At 44.5% G+C, this 19575-nt stretch overlaps 1 protein-coding gene across 9 annotated transcripts in view; it reads left to right on the top strand.

Annotated features, from left to right (window-relative positions):
• Positions 1-8235: 8235 nt before the first annotated feature.
• The window catches only part of ANKRD31 (ankyrin repeat domain 31), a 49942-nt gene continuing 38602 nt past the window's right edge, over positions 8236-19575 (top strand). For 7 of the 9 annotated variants that reach the window (XR_013394679.1, XM_077936288.1, XM_077936293.1 and 4 more), the window contains exon 1: positions 8236-8691. Coding sequence is in view for 6 of the 9 variants with exons in the window: in XM_077936288.1 (XP_077792414.1) it covers positions 8588-8691 (104 nt within the window). In the remaining 3 variants the exon portion in view is untranslated. The other 2 variants (XM_077936291.1, XM_077936290.1) reach the window with 2 other exon arrangements.

The following is a 19575-nucleotide window of genomic DNA, read 5'->3' as shown; positions in this document are numbered from 1 at the left end:
CTACCCATTTCTAGAAGGGTAGTTTATCAGTCCGTTGCAGTAAAAAAACAAAAACAAAAAAACAAAAAAGCCTTGTGGCACTTTAAAGACCAGCTCATTTTATTATAGCATAAGGCTTGGCGTACTAGAGCCCAGTTTGTCAAACACATGATTGTAAGTGGTGGAGAGGCATTTGTAAGCAGTGGACTTTGTGGGGAATAAATGCAAGTACCAGGATACACCAGGGCAAAATTAAACTTCCTCATTTTCTGTATTAGTTGAGTTGAGTTCCAGGTATAGTCACTGAACAAAGTATGCCTGTCATCCACATGAATTCCCTTAAACATCAGTTGCAGCAGGAAGTAAGTTGGAGTTAAGCAACGCTTGTGTGGTGGCAATAATGGAGGAGCATTGCTAAACAATTTCTGAAGTGAGAGGAGGTCTACTACAACATACTTTAATTACATCCATGCCTTATTGCTGCATACACTTACAATAATAATAATTGTTGCTGGTGCCCTGTGGCCAGTTATTTCTGAGGTTTATGCTATTTTTCTCTGTTTCTTTACATCAAGCATCTGATGTTGGATTCACCCTGCAATGCTATCCTACAGTTACACTAGGTGGACAAAGACCAAATCACTGCTAAATCTCTTTGCACTGATGGAACACAAAGGCTCTTGGTGTGGTAAATTCAGGCTGCACAATTAAAGCTGACTTGGAGCTCTTGCAGAACACACCTGTCCCATCCCCACCCATCAGACCTTTTGCAATAAGGAAAGTGGTGGAGGAAATGCCCTGGAAAGTGTGGGAGAACATTTGCTTCACACAAAGTCATCCAATCTTCACAATATTAAATAAAAAATGCTAATTAAAGTTTCAGTACTGTCTAATCGCTCCAATGAATGCTTGTTAAACAGGCCATCTGGAAGTCATATTGGTGTGACACCACTGGTGTGAACGTGCAAAAATCCTGTCTGCTCAGAAGGGCCTCCTACCCCCAAAATTGCCATAATGTTATGTTAGCAAGAGGTTGTTTGCATTTTAAAATTCCAGTTGAAGCATCCGACGACTAACCCCATCTTCTTCCTCACTGTCCACGTAGCTTCAGAAGTGGATAATAGGATAATGACTAAAGACCTCTTCAGGTGTTAAATGGGGGGGGGGGGCACCGTGATGATGTGAGGCTATGCATGCCAGACCCATCTTATTGGTTTGGGGGGGGGGTTCTTGTTTTTATTATGTATTTTGTGTTTTTATATTCCATTTTTATGCTGTAAACTGCTCTGAGATGTATGGATGAAGGTCTGTATACAAATGTAATATTAAAAATAAGTAGAAAGGTCTGAAGAGGGGTTGTAAGTCTGTTCACCTGAACACGATTACAAGCCTCCCCTGATCAGGAACACAAGGCAATCAAAGTTCCTGCTCAAAGGGAAGCTTGTGAACATGCTTACAAGCCCACTTCAGGCTTGGACCTCAGGTCTGGGGGAAGGGAGGGAGACCCGTGGGCATTGTCCCGCACCACCTACTCATTTTGACTTTCCAAGCCCGCAGGCAGAGGACTCAATTCTACAGCCAATCGTGGCAGATAGCCATACAGTTGCCACAGTCTGGAAACACCTATCTCATATCAAGGTGTTCGCATTTCACATTTTGTTTCCTTGTGCTCTCTAGCTCCATTTTGCTCCCTGTGTTGACCCCTCAGGGCATGGGCCTGACCGCTTGTGTTTAGAAAGCACTAGGCACAATGATGTCTCTAGAACAGGGGTCCTCCATGTCTCCGTAGACTGCAACTCCCATTACCACTGGCCATTGGAAATGGGAGTTGAAAGTTCTCCACTCCTGCCTCTAAAGCAAACAAGTGAGAGCTTGTTGATGGGAACTCTGAGAAAAGGGAACTTTACACAAACAGCCATTACTAACAGCAATAAGAGTGCAGATCAATGTCTTTCCAGAACCCCTTACAAATGTCTTTCCTCAGGGCTTGAGTCGCAAAGGTCCACTTACAAGTTCTACTGCTGTAACTAGGATGGCAAGGACATGTCAGCCCACACAGATGAGCATTGGAGGGTGGTGGGAACATGCTTTGTAAAAGAGTAAAAGAGTATTGGGAAATAATTTATAATGAACTGGGGGGAAATGTTTAAAAGCACTTTTCCAAAAAACAAAACAAAAACAGAGTCTTTTTTGTTGGGGATAATTCAGATGGAAATTCCCAGGTGTCAGAAAAGGTTATTTATGTATGCTACTACTGCGGCCCGTGTTTTGTTAGCCCAAAAATGGAAAACTAGCAAGGTCTCAACTAAAGAAGAATGGCAACTTAAACTGATGGAATATGCACAGCTTGTGGACCTAACTTATAAAACAGGAGAACAAGAAGAACATACATTTAAAGATTTTAAAATGTTTATTGAATATATGGGGGGAAATTGTGTACACTTGAAAACGTTGGCAGCATTAAGTTAAATTCAACAGTGTAAATAAGTTTTGATGGATGTAATAATGGAATGCGGAGTGGTTTAGTTTATATAAAATATGCAGGGATTTATGCTATGCAAACTGAACCATGGAAAGAGAAGGGAAGTCATTGATACTTTAAGGTTGTTTAAATGAACACACACACACACACTGCTTTTTTTCTGGGGGGGGGGGGGCGCAAGGGTACGCATACCCCTAAACATTTTGTTAATCTAAGTTTGGCCTCATTGAGGGGCAGTATTTCAATGTGAGTAGGAAAATGAGAGCACTCTTAAACATTTTTTTAAGAAAAAAGCACTCTGTGTGTGCAGCAACATGCTTTGTAGTGCTACAACTCCATCTTCCACATATCTTTCAAGACTTGCTTAAGTTTGTCACTGCATAGCTTTAAAAATTAAATAACCTGTACAGAAGAGCCCATGCCACATTAGGATTAACCCGTGTCAAATCAGGTGTGTAGCCCTGCCCTGGTCCTAACTGAAATTGATCCCAAGCACACTTGCTAAGGGAAGAAAGCATTGGCTGGGTTGATGTTTTGCTCTTTAAATCTAGCTAAATTGGGATGTATCCAATGCTTGGGTGTGTATACACTGTGTGATCATTTGCATTCAGTGCTGGATACAAACACTTTTGTGGGTGCTGTACACATGACATCATTCCTACGTCATCCAAAGTGCATTCTGCAGGGGCTGTTTTAATCCATTTTGTGCTGAGAATTCTCAAGGGTTTGCTGTTGCCACAGAGAGTGTCCTATAGGTCACCAAGTGATGCTGCAGAGCTGTACCATTCCTCATCTCCTACCAGACTGCCACTATATTCCTACCAGACTTCCACTATATTAAAAAAAGTGTGAAAAAATATTTTAAAAGCGAGGAACTGTATGCGCGCGCATGTGTGTGCAGGTAGGTGTTTCATTGTTTCCACCAGTGCTTAGGGGGCATGGACACACTAATTAATGGACCAATTAATAGACTGCAGATAGGTAACTCTTACTTCAGGCAACATTATCATATATGAAGGTATGTACAATTGCAGAGCACCATGTACCAAAGCAGCCTGTGGGAAAATGAGTCCTGTGTGTTTCAAACTCTAGTGCGTACGTGTTTTGCCCTTCCTCCCAAGGGAGCACAGGGTGACAACATACTCTTAGTCCTTCTCAGAATACGCCCATTAATAAAAATAATAATGGAAATGACTAACTTACATCTGTTCTAACTCTGTTGGATACTATCTTTCAAGCAGGAGCACAGGGAGCTGCCTTATACTGAATCAGACCATTAATAATAATAATAATAATAATAATAATAATAATAATAATAATAATAATTTATTATTTATACCCCGCCCATCTGGCTGAGTTTCCCCAGCCACTCTGGGCGGCTCCCAATCAGTGTTGTACAGCGTTACATATTAAAAACTTCCCTGAACAGGGCTGCCTTAAGATGTCTTCTGAATGTCAGGTAATTATTTATCTCTTTGACATCTGATGGGAGGGCGTTCCACAGGGCGGGGGCCACTACCGAGAAGGCCCTCTGTCTGGTTCCCTGTAGCCTCACTTCTCGCAATGAGGGAACCGCCAGAAGGCCCTCGGCGCTGGATCTCAGTGTCCGGGCTGAACGATGGGGGGTGGAGACGCTCCTTCAGGTATACAGGACCGAGGCCGTCCTGCTCAGTATCGTCTAGACCAGGGGTCTGCAACCCGCGGCCCCGGAGCCGCATGTGGCTCTTTTACACTTTTGCTGCGGCTCCGGGGCAGATACTAGCGAGGGGAGGAGGCACATTGTGCGCCCCGACACCCCCCACTGTGGCGGGGGCTGTACTGGCTGTGACGTCGCATGGGGGCGGTGCGTGCGTTAGTCACGCACCGTCCCGACGTCACCTTCCCACCCGCTGTCAGATCGGACATTAAGGTAAGAAACAATATATGCAGTGTTATATTTGTTTTAAATGTCGCAATGGTTTTGCGGCTCCCAGGTTGTTTTTTCTTCGGAAACGGGTCCAAGTGGCTCTTTTTCTCTTAAAGGTTGCAGACCCCTGGTCTAGACTCTACACTAACTGGCAGCAATGGCTCTCCAAGCTTTCATACAGGGACTCTCTTCCCCAGCCCCACCTGGAGATGCTGTCAGGGATTGAACCTGGGGCCTTCTGCAGGCAAAGCAAATGCTCTCCCCACTGAGCTACAGCCCTTCTCTCGGCCAATCACCTTCGAGCATACTTCTCTAGTTACACACAACAGAATTGATCACTATTGAAAACAGATGTGAAAGACAGAGGGGCATTTGCTATTAAGGACCACAAATATTAGCTGGGGACATGGGAAGTGGACCTAATTTCACTTGTAATACAGAGGTACCTCTGGTTAAGAACTTAATTCATTCCGGAGCTCCGTTCTAAACCTGAAACTTAACCTGAAGCACCACTTTAGCCTCCCGCTGCCGCACGATTTCTGTTCTCATCCTGAAGTAAAGTTCTTAACCCGAGGTACTACTTCCGGGTTAGTGGAGTCTGTAACCTGAAGCGTTTGTAACCTGAAGCGTTTGTAACCCGAGGTACCACTGTACTTGTGTAGCTAGCCACTTGGGCACCTGGGGTGCAGGGTGTGCGTGGGGCTGGGGCAGGGCGCCCGTGGGGGTGGGGTGAGGCGCCGCAGGGTGAGGTGCCCACAGGGCGGGGCAGGCATGCTAGAATCCCAGTGTCCAAGCCGCGTTCCGCTCTGGCACCCTGTAGTTCCGCGTTGCTTTTTCGAGCAGCATACAGCCTTCAGGGATTCTACTTGCCACCTCCGCATCAGCTGTAGGGCGGCTGAGAGGGAGGCAACGGGTGGATGCAAACCCCACACTGCTCTTTCAAACAGCGCAGACTCAGAGCCTGTAGATGCCTGAGCCACCACATCACTCCCAGGAGAGTGCTCTGTAGGCCCCTTGTTAAGTGCCGCCCCCCACTATGCCTCTGATATAGCTGCCCTCTGTGTCAGTTGTTTCCTTTATCATTTGCAGCTTGAAGTTTTTATACAGCAGTGCAGCGGAGCAGGGATGAAGCACTGACACTGATTTCCTGGGGTGCTTTGTGCCAATATTTTGCATGTCAAATAAGCAAGTTTTTCTCAGAGAGAAACCCACCAAATACCTGTAAGCTAAGCAGAAAAAGGTGCTGCTACTTTTAATTTGAAAAATTCCAAAATGCCTTTATTCTGATCAAAATGTTACACAATATTAAGCAACCTTTTGCATGCACCAGCAGTCTTAAGCTGGGGGTCAGGGGAGAGAAAAGGTGGCTTAGTATTGAAACCATAGTCTACATTGCTCAAAACTTCATTTTTGTTATGTAGACTCAGAAGGATGTGGCTACAAGGCTTGTCATTTCAGAACATGCCACTATAGCATACTACTTAGTGAGGGGGTCAATGCCTCCCTAATATTTTTCAGCAAGCCATTCTGTAGTACACACATACTGCAAATTATTCACACATCTGCTGTGTCACTATTGTGACATAAAAATATAATAATAACATGGTAATGAAATAGAATTGTAATCAAATAGCAATTATTATAATTATATAGCACCTATAGAAAAACAGAGTAGTTACCAACAGTGTTAACTGATTTTACTACTGTATTTTAAAATGGTTGTAACCTACCCTGTGATCTCAAAATGGTAGTTACTTGAGCTTTGTTTAAGGAAATAAATAATAGTGCAATCCTAGTCATGTCTGTCACAGAAATAAGTCCTATTGAATTCAAGGGACTGACTCCCAGGTAAGTGTGCTTAAGACTGCAGCTTGGTTAGTAGTTGTATGCCACTTTTCCGTATACATTACACTCAAAGTAGTTCAACAAAGCACAACAAAAGGCAGATCTGAAGATACAGGAACAGGGTAAAACCCTCTAGCCTGGGTGGTGAAAGGCAGTCAGAGAAGCTATTTCCTCTGGCCACAGTGGTCATACTTTAATATGGTTAATTTAAAAAAAAAACCCTGGACAGAAATTGCATTGCACCTGCGGGATTTGATTATATGTTCTCTGTCACAGAGTATTTTGAGAAAACTTTAATTGTGCTGCTAGAGTTGAAATCATTTCAATCATTTGAAGAAATACTTAGGATAGAACTAATATTTCAAATGGAGCTCAACATTTTGGTTTTGAGATTTTCTTTGGTTTGGCAGGGTGTGCTGGAGGAGACTCTTGAGAGTCCCATGGACTGCAAGAAGATCAAACCTCTCCATTCTTAAGGAAATCAGCCCTGAGTGCTCACTGGAAAGACAGATTGTAAAGCTGAGGCTGCAATACTTTGGCTGCCTCATGAGAAGAGAAGACTCCCTGGAAAAGACCCTGATGTTGGGAAAGATTGAGGGCACAAGGAGAAGGGGACAACAGAGGATGAGATGGTTGGACAGTGTTCTCGAAGCTACCAGCATGAGTTTGACCAAACTGCGGGAGGCAGTGGAAGACATTAGTGCCTGGCGTGCTCTGGTCCACGAAGAGTCGGACGCAACTAAATGACTAAACAACAACAGCAACAATAAACAGTTTGATAGTTGTTTGGCAGACAGAAAAATAGTCTAATTTCCATGCCACTAAAGGCTCCACCTTCTAAGTTTCTGCCTTCCAAGTGCTCTAGAGTATCTAAAGGCAGGGAGATGATTATGGGTGTGGAACTGGTTTTATTTTAATTTATATATATAGCTGGAACAAATGTAGGAAAAAGAAAGCCCTGAGATAACCTGAGGGAAGCTGAAGTTCACAATCTGCATACAGTATACTAGGGAAGTCCATGTGTGGTTACCAAGCAAGGACTTTTCTACAAGTTTGCATGTATATTTGTTTTTTATACTGAAGAAAATAAGATATTTTACAAATAATACAAATGATGATTGCTCCAGGTTAAGTGGATTAGGGTAAATGCTTGAAGTCCAAAGTATTTTGTTATGCATCTAGCTTCTAGCAATAAAATCTGACATTAGGCCAATGTACACAACCTGTTTCTGGTTTTTTTTCCCAGTAATCCACCCATACCGAATTGAGGTGTGGTAAACCAGTGGCGTGAATCAGCTACGGCAAATATAAGCTGTTGACTGGATTTTCTCAAAAAAATGCATGGCACATGAAGAGATGACTTATGATTCATAAACCATCTCTTCACATAACCAGTTTGCCGTAGCTACAGCAAAGTTATGAATAAAAAAGCTTCTGTGCTTTTATGCAGAAACTGAGCAGGGGAATGATTTCAGGGCATAAATAAGAGGGATGTGGGGGGAAAGGCTTTGCCTGTTTAGGTCATGTAGCTGTTCAAGGAACAGAAGAAGCTATTCTCCAAAACTGTGGCAACATTTGATGCGCAGGGAACAGAAGATGAAAAGGAAAGCGTGGAAGTGATTTTTTTGAAATTAAAATACAAGGTACTGGCCTACATCCAGTTTACCTGCAAATCAGCCCTGTGTCACTGAACGCACTTAACTCCCTATTAAATGCATACCTTTTTAATTGTATTTCAGCAGCGGAAGTTAAGATTCAGAAATCTTGCCAAGTGATCTCTCTCGGCTGGCAATCGTCCCCGTGTTCTGCCCAGCTAATGGGTAGCACTTTCTCATCTCTTACTCGTTTGTAATTTATTTGTTTTCGTTATAAGCGGCCACCTTGCACAGCTACCTCTTTATTGTGTTTTTAATAGTCTGTTGGGAGCCGACCAGAGTGACTGGGCAAACCCAGCCAGATGAGTGGGGTATAAAATCATCATCATCGTCGTCATCATCATCATCCCAAGTCCTTTCCTCCTGTAAGGTGCTCTGGAAAACAGCAACAACGACACGTAAAGTAACTAAATAAATGTTCTCGGATGCCCTTTAGCTTGACACCCTCACCACCCCACCCTCCCAATGCTCTCCCAATACCAAATACAGCTCCTTGCTTTAGTCAGGGACCAGGATCTTGCACGGAGGACTACGACCCCCGAAATGCACCGGGCCTCCCCTCAGAGAGTCTCGAGGGGAGGAAGTGTTGCCTGAGGAGAAGGCGGCTTTCGGTTGGGCCGGGGGTCCTGTGGTCGTTTGCAAGGAGGGGGAATTGGCTTCGGGCAAAGAGCAAAAGTCCCTGAGAGGGGGTTGGGGGGGTGAGGGGCGTAGGTAGCAGCCATGTCGGAGGGAGGCGGCACCTGCGAGACCGACAGCGATGAGACGATAGTGGAGGGTTCCGTCCCTGAGAGCGACGGGGACGAAGAGGAGCTGCTCGCCAGGAGGTGACAAATACACACACACACACGTTACAATTAGTTGTGCAAACACTTCACAGAGGCATCACAAGTCACCCTCTGGGGCTGACTGTAAGTGTCTGAATACTGGCAAAGGGTGTGTGGCTACTCAGAAGTAAGCCGCTCTGAGTTCAGTGGGGCTTGCTCATCTGGTATAGGATTACAGTTGGTCCTGTAATAAAGGCCTCCCGTTGACCAGGATATGCCAGTTGCTTCTGTTACTCATTCAGATGCATGGTAAAATTAATGGTGTGTGTGGCCCTTCCGCCCATATAACCGTCCTAAATGACTGCCTACTCTCTCCTCCACATAACTTCCCAAACAGAAAACAAAAGTCGCTCACGGTCCTAAGCATACAACCAACCACCCGTGGGATTTCATTGTGCTTTTTTGAGGTCCCCTATTTGGAAACATAGTCTTCAGTCAAATGGTTCAGGTATGGTTCACTGTAAAAATGGCAATTAAGGTTCCTGAAGGTGTGTCTTGCAACTCTTGCCTCCTCAAGTTCAGTTAACGAATACAAAAGCAGGAAAGGGTTTGTGAGATCAATGGTGTTGGGGGCACAGGCAGCTGGTGCAATCCCTCTCCCAACACCACACATCAGTATTTCACACATAACAGTATGTCTTGTGAACAGGGTTTCTGCATCAAGCTCCTGAATCTATATGGGGTGGCAAAATCTCAGAGGTTTTTGGCAAGGCCTTGGCAAAGCCTGAGCCTCTAACCTCTCTCTTACCTTTACCACACTGCAGTGGAAATGTGCTGTAAATACCGCAGCTCCTTAAAACTTTCATATCATTCTAGCTAAGTTCTTGGCAGGAATAAACCCAGCATATCCTCCCTTTTAAATAAATAAGTAAATGATATACAGTACAAATATTTGGTACTGAAGAGACAGGAACATAGTTTTCTTTCTCCCCCCCCCCATAAGATTTTATTAAAGCTTTTTTGTGATACAATAAAACAAAAGGAATAAACCTAGATAAAAACAAAGAGAAAAGAAAATGCAGAGTCTTGACTCTTAACCAGTGCTTTTTTCAGGGGGTGCGCAAGGGTACACAGTACCAGCACCTCTTTTTTAGTTGTGTGGCACTTACTGTAATATCTTCATGGTGAGTACCAGCACCTATTTATCTAGGAAAAAAATAATTGCTCTTAACCCTTATCTCACACAAAAATTAGTGGACCTTCCCAGCTCTCACCTGGGAGCTTTCCTGTCTTCTTCCAGTCACTCACCCTGGGAGGTCTTCTCTTCTCTGGCTCTTATCCAGGGTCCTTCCACCCATCCATAATCTTCAAGTGTGTGTAATCCTGAACCCCAATAACAGCCCAGAGCAGAGGACACCATAGTAAAGAGAGGGAGAGAGAAGAAAAAAGATAAAAAGAAGAGACGTATACAGTGGTACCTCGGGTTAAGTACTTAATTCATTCCGGAGGTCCGTACTTAACCTGAAACTGTTCTTAACCTGAAGCACCACTTTAGCTAATGGGGCCTCCTGCTGCCGTCGCGCCGCCGGAGCCTGATTTCTGTTCTTATCCTGAAGCAAAGTTCTTAACCTGAAGCACTATTTCTAGGTTAGCGGAGTGTGTAACCTGAAGCGTATGTAACCCGAGGTACCACTGTATAAGACGAAGAAAAAAGTAGAGAAAAATATAAAGGACTTAATGATTTCCGTTTGTTAGTTACATAGAAGAAATTATTTATCCTATGTTGTCTGCTTGCATTCCCAATCTCCTGAGGTAGAATGTAAAATGCATCCAGTCAGATATCCAAATGATAATTTCAAAAATAAGAGCTTTCTTCAAACAAGGATTCCTGGGATTCAGACTAGGATAGTGGTATTTTAAGAATATCAGTGAATGGCAATTAATAACTAAATTACCTTTTAGTTTGTGCACAAGTAGTAAAGGGGTGGAATTTTTGTTTTATTTTTAAGTGTAACTTATGTGAGAACGTTCCAGGTTATTTTAAAGAAGTACATATTTGCATAGGATAGTGAGAACAGTTACGTAAGTATGAATTTTACTAATCCTGGGGGTGTGGTTACTGAAGAATGTTGGATTATGTTAAGTAACTAACTGAGGAATGTAATTAACTATGTTATACATTTTCATAGAATCATAGAATTGTAGAGTTGGAAAGGACCTGAGGGCTATCTAGTCCAACCCCCTGCAATATAGAAACCCTGCCCACACCCGTCCCTGGGTGGACTTCAACCGCCAACTTTCTTGTTAACAGCCAGATGCACTGACCCATTGCACCACTGGGGGTCGTCATTTTTTAAAAAAGAAACAAGTTATGTACTTCATGCAAATATGAAACAAACAAATAAATTTGCTGCTTTGCATAAAAAAATATATATTTCATTTCTGTATGCCTTGTAAAACATGGAATTGTGTAGACTAGTGCCTGCTGTCCTGGTTTAGGTACTGTATCTATGCATGTCCTTTCATTAAATTACACTCTTGGAAATATCAGAGTTTGAAGACAGTGTGCACGTGGACCTTTGTTTGTTCTTATGTAAAAAACTGAGTCATAATTCCATTTAGAAGTGGCATTGATCCATTATTTGAATATTGAGCTAGATTTAGTTTATTAAGGTCAAATCCAGATCCAGCAGAACTTTATTTTGACCAAATTCTGCTATTAGGATAAATATAGCATAGTTCTATGATAAATATAGAATACCTTGAATCATAGACTTGAATCATAAATTCATAGAGTTGCAAGGGTGCCTTAGGATCATCTAGTCCCAACTCCCTGCAATGCAGGAACATTCAGATGTGCCTTATGGGGATCAAACCTTCAACCATGGCATGATCAGCAGCACGCTGTAATCAACAGAGCTACCATATGTGTTAAAATTCACATATTCATAGATTGGTTCATGATTAAAATATTTTAATTAGATTTTTTTTTACTTTGATCACCTAATCAGGACCAAGCCAAGGCAACTTGCTTCTTGAGACAAACGCTAAAGATAGTGCCCTCTGCATTCTACATGCAGAAACCAATTAAGAGGCAGTTCAATCTTAATTATGAACTAACAAGGTGCGTGTTTTACTGCACTACAAGATAGCAGGCTACAATAGGGAGTGCAGGGCAGTATGTGGGGCACATGCAGCTCTTTCCTCCAACACTTTGGTGCTACTTGCTCACTGCTCCACCTGGTGTCTTTTCACTTCCCACTCAAATGCTGTAAAGCAACAGCGGCACCATAGCTGCTACCACCACCAACATGTATCATGTGAGCAGAGCAATACATATGTGATGCCTGCTGGAATACCTGCTCACCTGATTAGGGGTAGGGGAGTCAACTTGAATAAAATATTGGGGGGGGGCAGGTAAGCCCCGCCCTGCATAATTGATCATAATATGTGGCACATGCATACTATTTGAATGCCAATGTCCATCAACGTGGGGCAGCCCCCCAAATATTTTATTGCGAGGAGCAAAGGAACATCGACCCCAAGGAGTTGGCTCCTATGATTATGGGTATTTCCCATCATTGCTGTCTCTGATATGTTGGGAAACATCTTACTTGCCCAGTCCAGCAACAAGCAAGATTCACTACTGGTGGGTTGCTGGCTCAGTAAGATAGGAATGGTGGATGGGGGAGGACCCTGGGGAGTGGCTGTGGGGGCTACTCACACCCACAGCACCTCCTGCCTGGGTTGGTTGTATAGCTGTCAACTTTTCCCTTTTCTTGTGAGGAATCCTATTCGGAATAAGGGAATTTCCCTTAAAAAAAGGAAAATGTTGACAGCTATGGTTGGTTGTCTCAATCTAATGGTAGGGCTGGGTTTTTTTTAATCTAATGCATAAAAAAGTTAGCTGTGATCAATGTGTTGTAGGGAAAGAATAAGAACCTCCTCCCCCACAGCTGGAAATAGTAGCAAAAGACACAGTGGAGAAATGGATCTAAAAGAGCAAGATTCAGGAGAAAGTACATGATATATGTGGGATAGGATAAATTCCTTTTAAATACAAGAGAGATAGCATCTCTTGTTCCAAGCTGGGGCAGGTTATTGTGTTCACCACTCAGGTGTGGCTTCTTTTAATAATAGAAATATTGAACAGGGAAGATTTATTACTATAGGTAAAGGTAAAGGTACCCCTGCCCGTACGGGCCAGTCTTGACAGACTCTAGGGTTGTGCGCCCATCTCACTCAAGAGGCCAGGGGCTAGCGCTGTCCGAAGACACTTCCGGGTCACGTGGCCAGCATGACGAAGCTGCTCTGGCGAGCCAGAGCCGCACACGGAACACCGTTTACCTTCCCGCTAGTAAGCGGTCCCTATTTATCTACTTGCACCCGGGGGTGCTTTCGAACTAATAGGTTGGCAGGCGCTGGGACCGAGCAGCGGGAGCGCACCCCGCCGCGGGGATTCGAACCGCCAACCTTTCGATCGGCAAGCCCTAGGCGCTGAGGTTTTTACCCACAGCGCCACCCGCGTCCCTTATTACTATAGGTTCTGTATTAAATATCAGATGGTGTGACATCTGTTAATGTATTCAAGGGTGTAAGCAGATGTTTTCTGCGTTACATCTGCCAGAAATTGCATCAGAATGAATGGATGTACTTACAAGCAGGGTTTAATTAAAATCAGAAAATTATGACATTAATCCAATAATTACAACTTTCATCTAAAAATCACCTGATCATCTAATTTTGCAATTTTTCATGCAATATAACTCATCAGATGTGTTGGGCTGTTGGAATCCTTTAGATTTTTCAGTTGCATAATTATGTTACTTAATCTTAATTACAGGTTGTTAAGTACAAAATGTACATTGTTCCAATCTGTCCTGCTTCCTTCAGTCTCCTCACCTGGTTGCTACTTATTCCTTCAAACCTTGCTAAGCTTCACTTAGACTTACAGTCTAAAGATGATGCTTTCTCATTTGTCTGTCTTGGTTTCCTTAACCTAATAAGTATTCTTCAAGTCATCAATATAATCTGATCTTCATAGAATCAAGGGAACCATGGCTTTAACAAATTGCCTGGTTGTAGCCCTTATCCACCCAAGAATTCCATGTTGGCCAGTGAGCAAGCTGGTGGAGGATGGATAGAACTCATGAGAGAGCCCTTCTAGGTCAGTCCACTTTGTTTCTGTTCTAGCCATGAGAGAAGGAAAGCCCCTTCCTATGCAAATTCATCTGAAAATGCACAGTGCTAACCTCTTAGCAGACTGATGACTTTTGTGGGTTTATTTCCAAGGCTGAATTAACAACCATGCAACAACCATGCAGGGACATAACAAAGGAAGATCTGCCATTGAAACCAAGAACTGTTTAGTTGAGATTCTTGCATTGCAGGGGGTTGTAGTAGATGACCCTTCCAGCTCTACAATTCTATGATTATATATTATCTTCTTCCTGCTGAATGTTCTGGCTGCTGCTGTGTCTGTCCCCTCCTCTTCCCGTTGATAGATGCTTTCTATGGCTTGTTGCCTGACGCAAGAGGAGGTTGCATTGCTTCCATTTCTGGTACCCCACTGTCGGGTGGTTCCTTTCCCTGCTCAATCACCTGCCCGCTCACTACCACTGCCACCTCTTCCTGAAAAAGAAAGCGCTTGCAGCTGGATGCCTGTGATGGAAGCAAACAGTATAATGCTCCCACCTCAGTCAACTGGCTGTGGGCTGCTTCATCCCCCAACAGGTGGAGGAAGTAGTATTGGACTGTTTAATCTCACGTGCCTCCCGTTAATTGATTTGCGATCCTCGATTAGCGATTTATGGCCGCCCGGCACACTTCCGCTCGGAGCTCTCAGTCACGTCTCAGCAGAGTTTCACACAGCGGTGTAAAACTGTCATGTTTTTCGGCTCAGCTTGCAGACGAACACACAGAGCACAGGTTTGTCTATTTACAGCCGTTTATTTCATCATTTTCTCAGAAAAATCCAGGACTGCTTGCAGCCATTACAAAACTGCTCCTTTCCCCTCACAACACAGAGTGAGACTGACAAACTCCTCCCAAACTCCTCCCACCTTCGAAAACTGACGTCAGAATGGTGGCACCATGGGAACAACTTAACCTGTTAAGTTCCAATCCCAACACCCCCCTTTGCCGCCCATTCTGACAAGACCCTTTTTGAGTTCAACACCTTCCCCTTTGCCTTGTGCCCCTTCTCGGCATCTTTCTCAGGCACCTGTTGAACCCCTTCAACACTCCCAGAATCACACTGTGCGAATCTGGCCCACGCACTTGTTGCCTGGTATCTTTCAGGTGGAACGCCCTTTGTTGAGCGACTAGACCTTCTGGGCACAAACTCAGATGTTACCTCTGACTCACTGCCACCAGAAGATGTGTCCTCAGCATCACGGGATTCCCCCTCTGACTTAAAACGTTTTCGAATCCTTTCCATTACACTCACAGGAGAACTGGGCTCGCTTTTGGGTGTTCTTTTTACATCTTGTGGAGAAACTACAGATACCTCCTCCTGTTCCTGACTTTGCTCCTGACTTTGGTCAGCGATCTGATCATCATCATCGGATTCTGAACCCTGATCGTGTACCTGGTCCTCATCATCGGGATCAGCCTCTGTTTCTCTTTCCTCCTCAGAATCAGATAGGCATTCTGAGAGCAGATCATGCTGGACAGCAGTTTTTGACCTTTTCTCCTGCTCATAGAACTCAGCGTGCTTACTGATCAGTAACTTACTCTGATCACCTGATGGAAATGCGAACCTCCATGCACTCGCCGCTGGCTCATACCCACAGAAGATCATTTTCCGGAACTTGGATCCATCTGGCCCCTGCAAAGCAGTAGGTACCGGCACAGATGCACTTGCACCAAACATACGCAAAAAATGAATCTGGGGTTTCCTGCCATGCAACAATCTAAAAGGTGTGTCACCTACTAGCGTATTGTAAGTACGATTCCAGGTGAAGCTCACATACTTGATTGCCTCCAGCCAAAACCTTGGAGGTAACTCAGAATCTTTCAGCAACACCTGTGCAGCCTGAACCAGAGCCTGGCGTCTCAGCCCTGCCACCCCCCACTGATTGGGTGAAGTCACTGAGTGACGTATCCCTTTCTTGCGAAAGAACTTCTGCAAAGCAGAACCTGTTGACTGGGCTCCGCTATCACTGGTCACCGCTTGCACTCTGGTGGAAAACCTTTGTTCCACCTCCTCAATCCATCCTTTGATCAGCTGTGCTGCATCATCCTTGGATTTGAGACCATGGGTCCATGTATTCTGTGTAAAATTATCCTGCACCGTCAGCAGATACCTGGCCCCCCCCAGACTTGGTTCCTTTACAGGACCCCACAAATCTATGTGGACCAGTTCAAAAGGTCTCGTGGTTACCCTCTCCACTTTTGGATAACTGCATCCTTTTACCTTTGCCAGTTTGCAAGTTTCACAATTTATAGCATATCCACATTCTGCGATGTGACAACCTTTGGAAACCTCCGGCAGCACCTGTAGTTCTTCTAGAGAACCATGAGCTGTTCGTGTATGCCAAGCATGGACACATGAATCATGATTGGGAATTGTAGCACGCAGTGCTTGTGCTTTCTCAACCTTCCCATCACCCTCCAGAGGCGTTTTAAGAATGAAGAGATCATTCTGCCCCTTTTTAACCTTGGCAAGCATCCTCCCTCCTTTGGAGATTGTGCACACATCATCCTGAAAACAAACCTTAAATCCCTTTTTCAGTAAATAAGGCACAGATAAAAGACAGTGGTGCATCCCAGGAACGGTACAAAACTCCATCGTCTCCTGTAAAGCAAGCACATGCACATTTACATAATTATTGACATTCCCTCTCTGTCCATTCGCAAAAAGTACAGTCTTCCCAGCCGGAATTGCCTTGCAATTCCACCTCTCGACAGCTGGTGTCTCTGGAATCAAATTGCAGTTAGCTGCAGAGTCAATAACAAAACTTAGCTCTGTCCCACAGCTGTCTTCAGACAAAGCCAGACTAGCTGTTATCTGATAAGTCTCCTCCTGGCTCCTGGCACGTCCACCAGCCTCAGTTCCACGCCTGCCCGTCTTCCCAGGCCTGTTGCCATGGAAACCCGACTGGTTCCCATGAGAGTTCAGTTGATTGACCTTGAAGCCTTCCTGTGCAGCTGTCCTCGCTCTTTGTGGGCAGTCTCTTTTAAGATGGCTGTTGGACCCACACGTATAACACCGACGAATGGAAAAAGCCTGAACAGAGCTCTCATCTGGCCTGGCCCCCCCCTTGCTTCCGGCGGAGCTGCCTGCGCCAGACTTGCCCTCCCTTAGGCGTCTCTCCTGTTCGTCAGTCAAGCGTCCCGTGACGTACGCCAGAGTCAAATCCTGCGGACTCATAGACTCCAAAGTTAGACATAGATTGTCATAACTTTTGTCCAGAGAGCTGAGCAAAATATAAACCTTCAGCTCATCTGTAAAGTTCACCTGCAACAGCCGCAGTTCATTAAACACAGAGAGCATCTCTGTAACATGCTGTCTTATGTCCCCACCTGGACGCAGCTTCATTTCAAACAAACGCCTGGTGGTGTGGATTTTTGCACCAGCCGTGGTCCTGTGGTGCACTCTTTCAAGAGCAGCATAAGCTTCATGCGCAGTGTCCAACCCCTCCACATGGGGCAACTCTGAACCCTCCAAACTGAGCACTATAGCTCCCAGGGCTTTCTGATTTCTCCTCTGCGAGGCATGCGCATCTGCAATTGCTGCAGCTGCAGCTCCGGCGGCTGGTTGAGGCAGTGGAGGCCTTAAGACCGCCTCCCACAGACCCTTGGCTACCAGCCAGGCCTTCAGCTTTCGACTCCATTCTGCCCAATTCTTGCCGTTTAGTTTTTCAAAAGGCACGGAGAATGAATCATGGCCGTCCGCCATCTTTTCCCGTTCTCCCAAGGGGCCCCAAGCTTACTCACAGCGTATCCAGCACCCGTCCGGAGAAACGATTTTCCAGCTGCTCTCAGCTCCTTGGCTCCACAGCATTCAGCAACACAGGCAAATCTCTGCGTTTTTTCAGCTTGCTTGCTTGCTTCAGATTCCGGCCTCCCGTTCTCCTGCCGTGCTTCTCTGCTTTACACCGCAGATCAAAGCTTTCGGCAGCCACCAATGACAGTTTTACGATCGGTGATTTAGGTTACCCATAACCTATTGGACTGTTTAATCTCACGTGCCTCCCGTTAATTGATTTGCGATCCTCGATTAGCGATTTATGGCCGCCCGGCACACTTCCGCTCGGAGCACTCAGTCACGTCTCAGCAGAGTTTCACACAGCGGTGTAAAACTGTCATGTTTTTCGGCTCAGCTTGCAGACGAACACACAGAGCACAGGTTTGTCTATTTACAGCCGTTTATTTCATCATTTTCTCAGAAAAATCCAGGACTGCTTGCAGCCATTACAAAACTGCTCCTTTCCCCTCACAACACAGAGTGAGACTGACAAACTCCTCCCAAACTCCTCCCACCTTCGAAAACTGACGTCAGAATGGTGGCACCATGGGAACAACTTAACCTGTTAAGTTCCAATCCCAACAAGTAGTAGTTAAAGCATAAGCCAGCAAGGAGTAGCAGGATGATATTCTAGCATTTGCTTTGCTGGAATACTGTGGGCACACATACACACAGAGAGAGCTCAAAATGCATCCACAGTGCTTTGTGTTTCTTTTTATATTTTGCCCTTACATGCTTGTTACAGAAGTGAGAGAGAACAGTTCACTTCATATTTATAAAATGATTTTAATGGACATGAATAAGTAGCTCACTCCTTTGCAGGAGTAAGTAAAACCAGAATGCCTTATCTTTCTTTATCAGGTCTGAATCTTGCAAATTAATTTCTAGATATCACCATAACAGGCTATTTAGAAATAGAGAAGCTACATTTTCAGAGGTCATGTGTTTAGGTCATGGAGCAGGAAGTCTAACTGATATCTGAGTGCTAGATGGCTTTTTGATTGCAACTTTGCCTTCAGTTTTGCCTTGAGCATGTGCCCTTTGTGGGTTGTTATTTTTTAATTATATCTGTATTCCTCCTCTGTATTCCTAATCACACACCTTTTATTCAGAAGGAAATTTACCATGCTAACCTGTTTCTCAGATACTCAGAAAAATATACGGACAAACTCAGTGCTTTTTATCTTGTGGTATGCACTGATATGCAGTACCAGCACCTCCATCCCCCTCAGAGCCTTGCACCTTTCCCCCAAAGCCCAGGAAGCTTCTACCTGGCTTAGGGAAGGAGGCACGATGTTCTGGCAGGGCCTGAGAGCCCTCCCACCTCCTTCCTAAAGCTTCCCCAGTTTTGGGAAGGAGGCAGGAGGGCTGCAGGATCCCTCACACCCCCCTTCTCAAAGCCTGGGAAGCTTCTGCCCAGCTTAGGAAGGGAGGTGCAATGCTCTGGCAGGGTCTGAGAGCCCTCCCTTGTAGGCTGAGTACTAGCACCTTTTTTCTAGGAAAAAAGCACTGGACAATCTACATCTTTCATTGAACAGCCCAAGCTTCAGGACTGTAGTCAGAGAGATGGCAAAGGAGGGCTCTCGGACCCTGCCAGAGCAATGTTTTGTTATCAGCAATAAAAGGATAGTGATAGATTTGAGGTTTTAGTTTTTTTATTTGAGTAAGAAAAAAAACATCATTTTTCTAAAGCCATACTGGTAATTTGGATGTATCATTATATCAGCCACCTGTCATGCACCACCAAGTGCAGAATTGGATGGAAAAAAGTTAGAACTGATTATCTTTTTACAGCCCAATACTGTCCATGTTTGTTTGGAAGTAAGACCTACTATACTCATTGGGACTTACTCCCAAGTAAATATAATTACAACTGCAGCCTTAGTCTCCCTGATTTCAACTGTTTAAGTTTTAGATAACATACGTATGTTTTGTTTTAGAAATAGTGCCTTTTAAGTACTTTAGAAATCCTG

Source organism: Podarcis muralis, chromosome 11 (assembly GCF_964188315.1).
Source record: "Podarcis muralis chromosome 11, rPodMur119.hap1.1, whole genome shotgun sequence".
NCBI classification, from domain to species: Eukaryota; Metazoa; Chordata; class Lepidosauria; order Squamata; family Lacertidae; genus Podarcis; species Podarcis muralis.
Note: the sequence above shows the minus strand (reverse complement) of the source record. Positions and strands in the feature narration are given on the sequence as shown.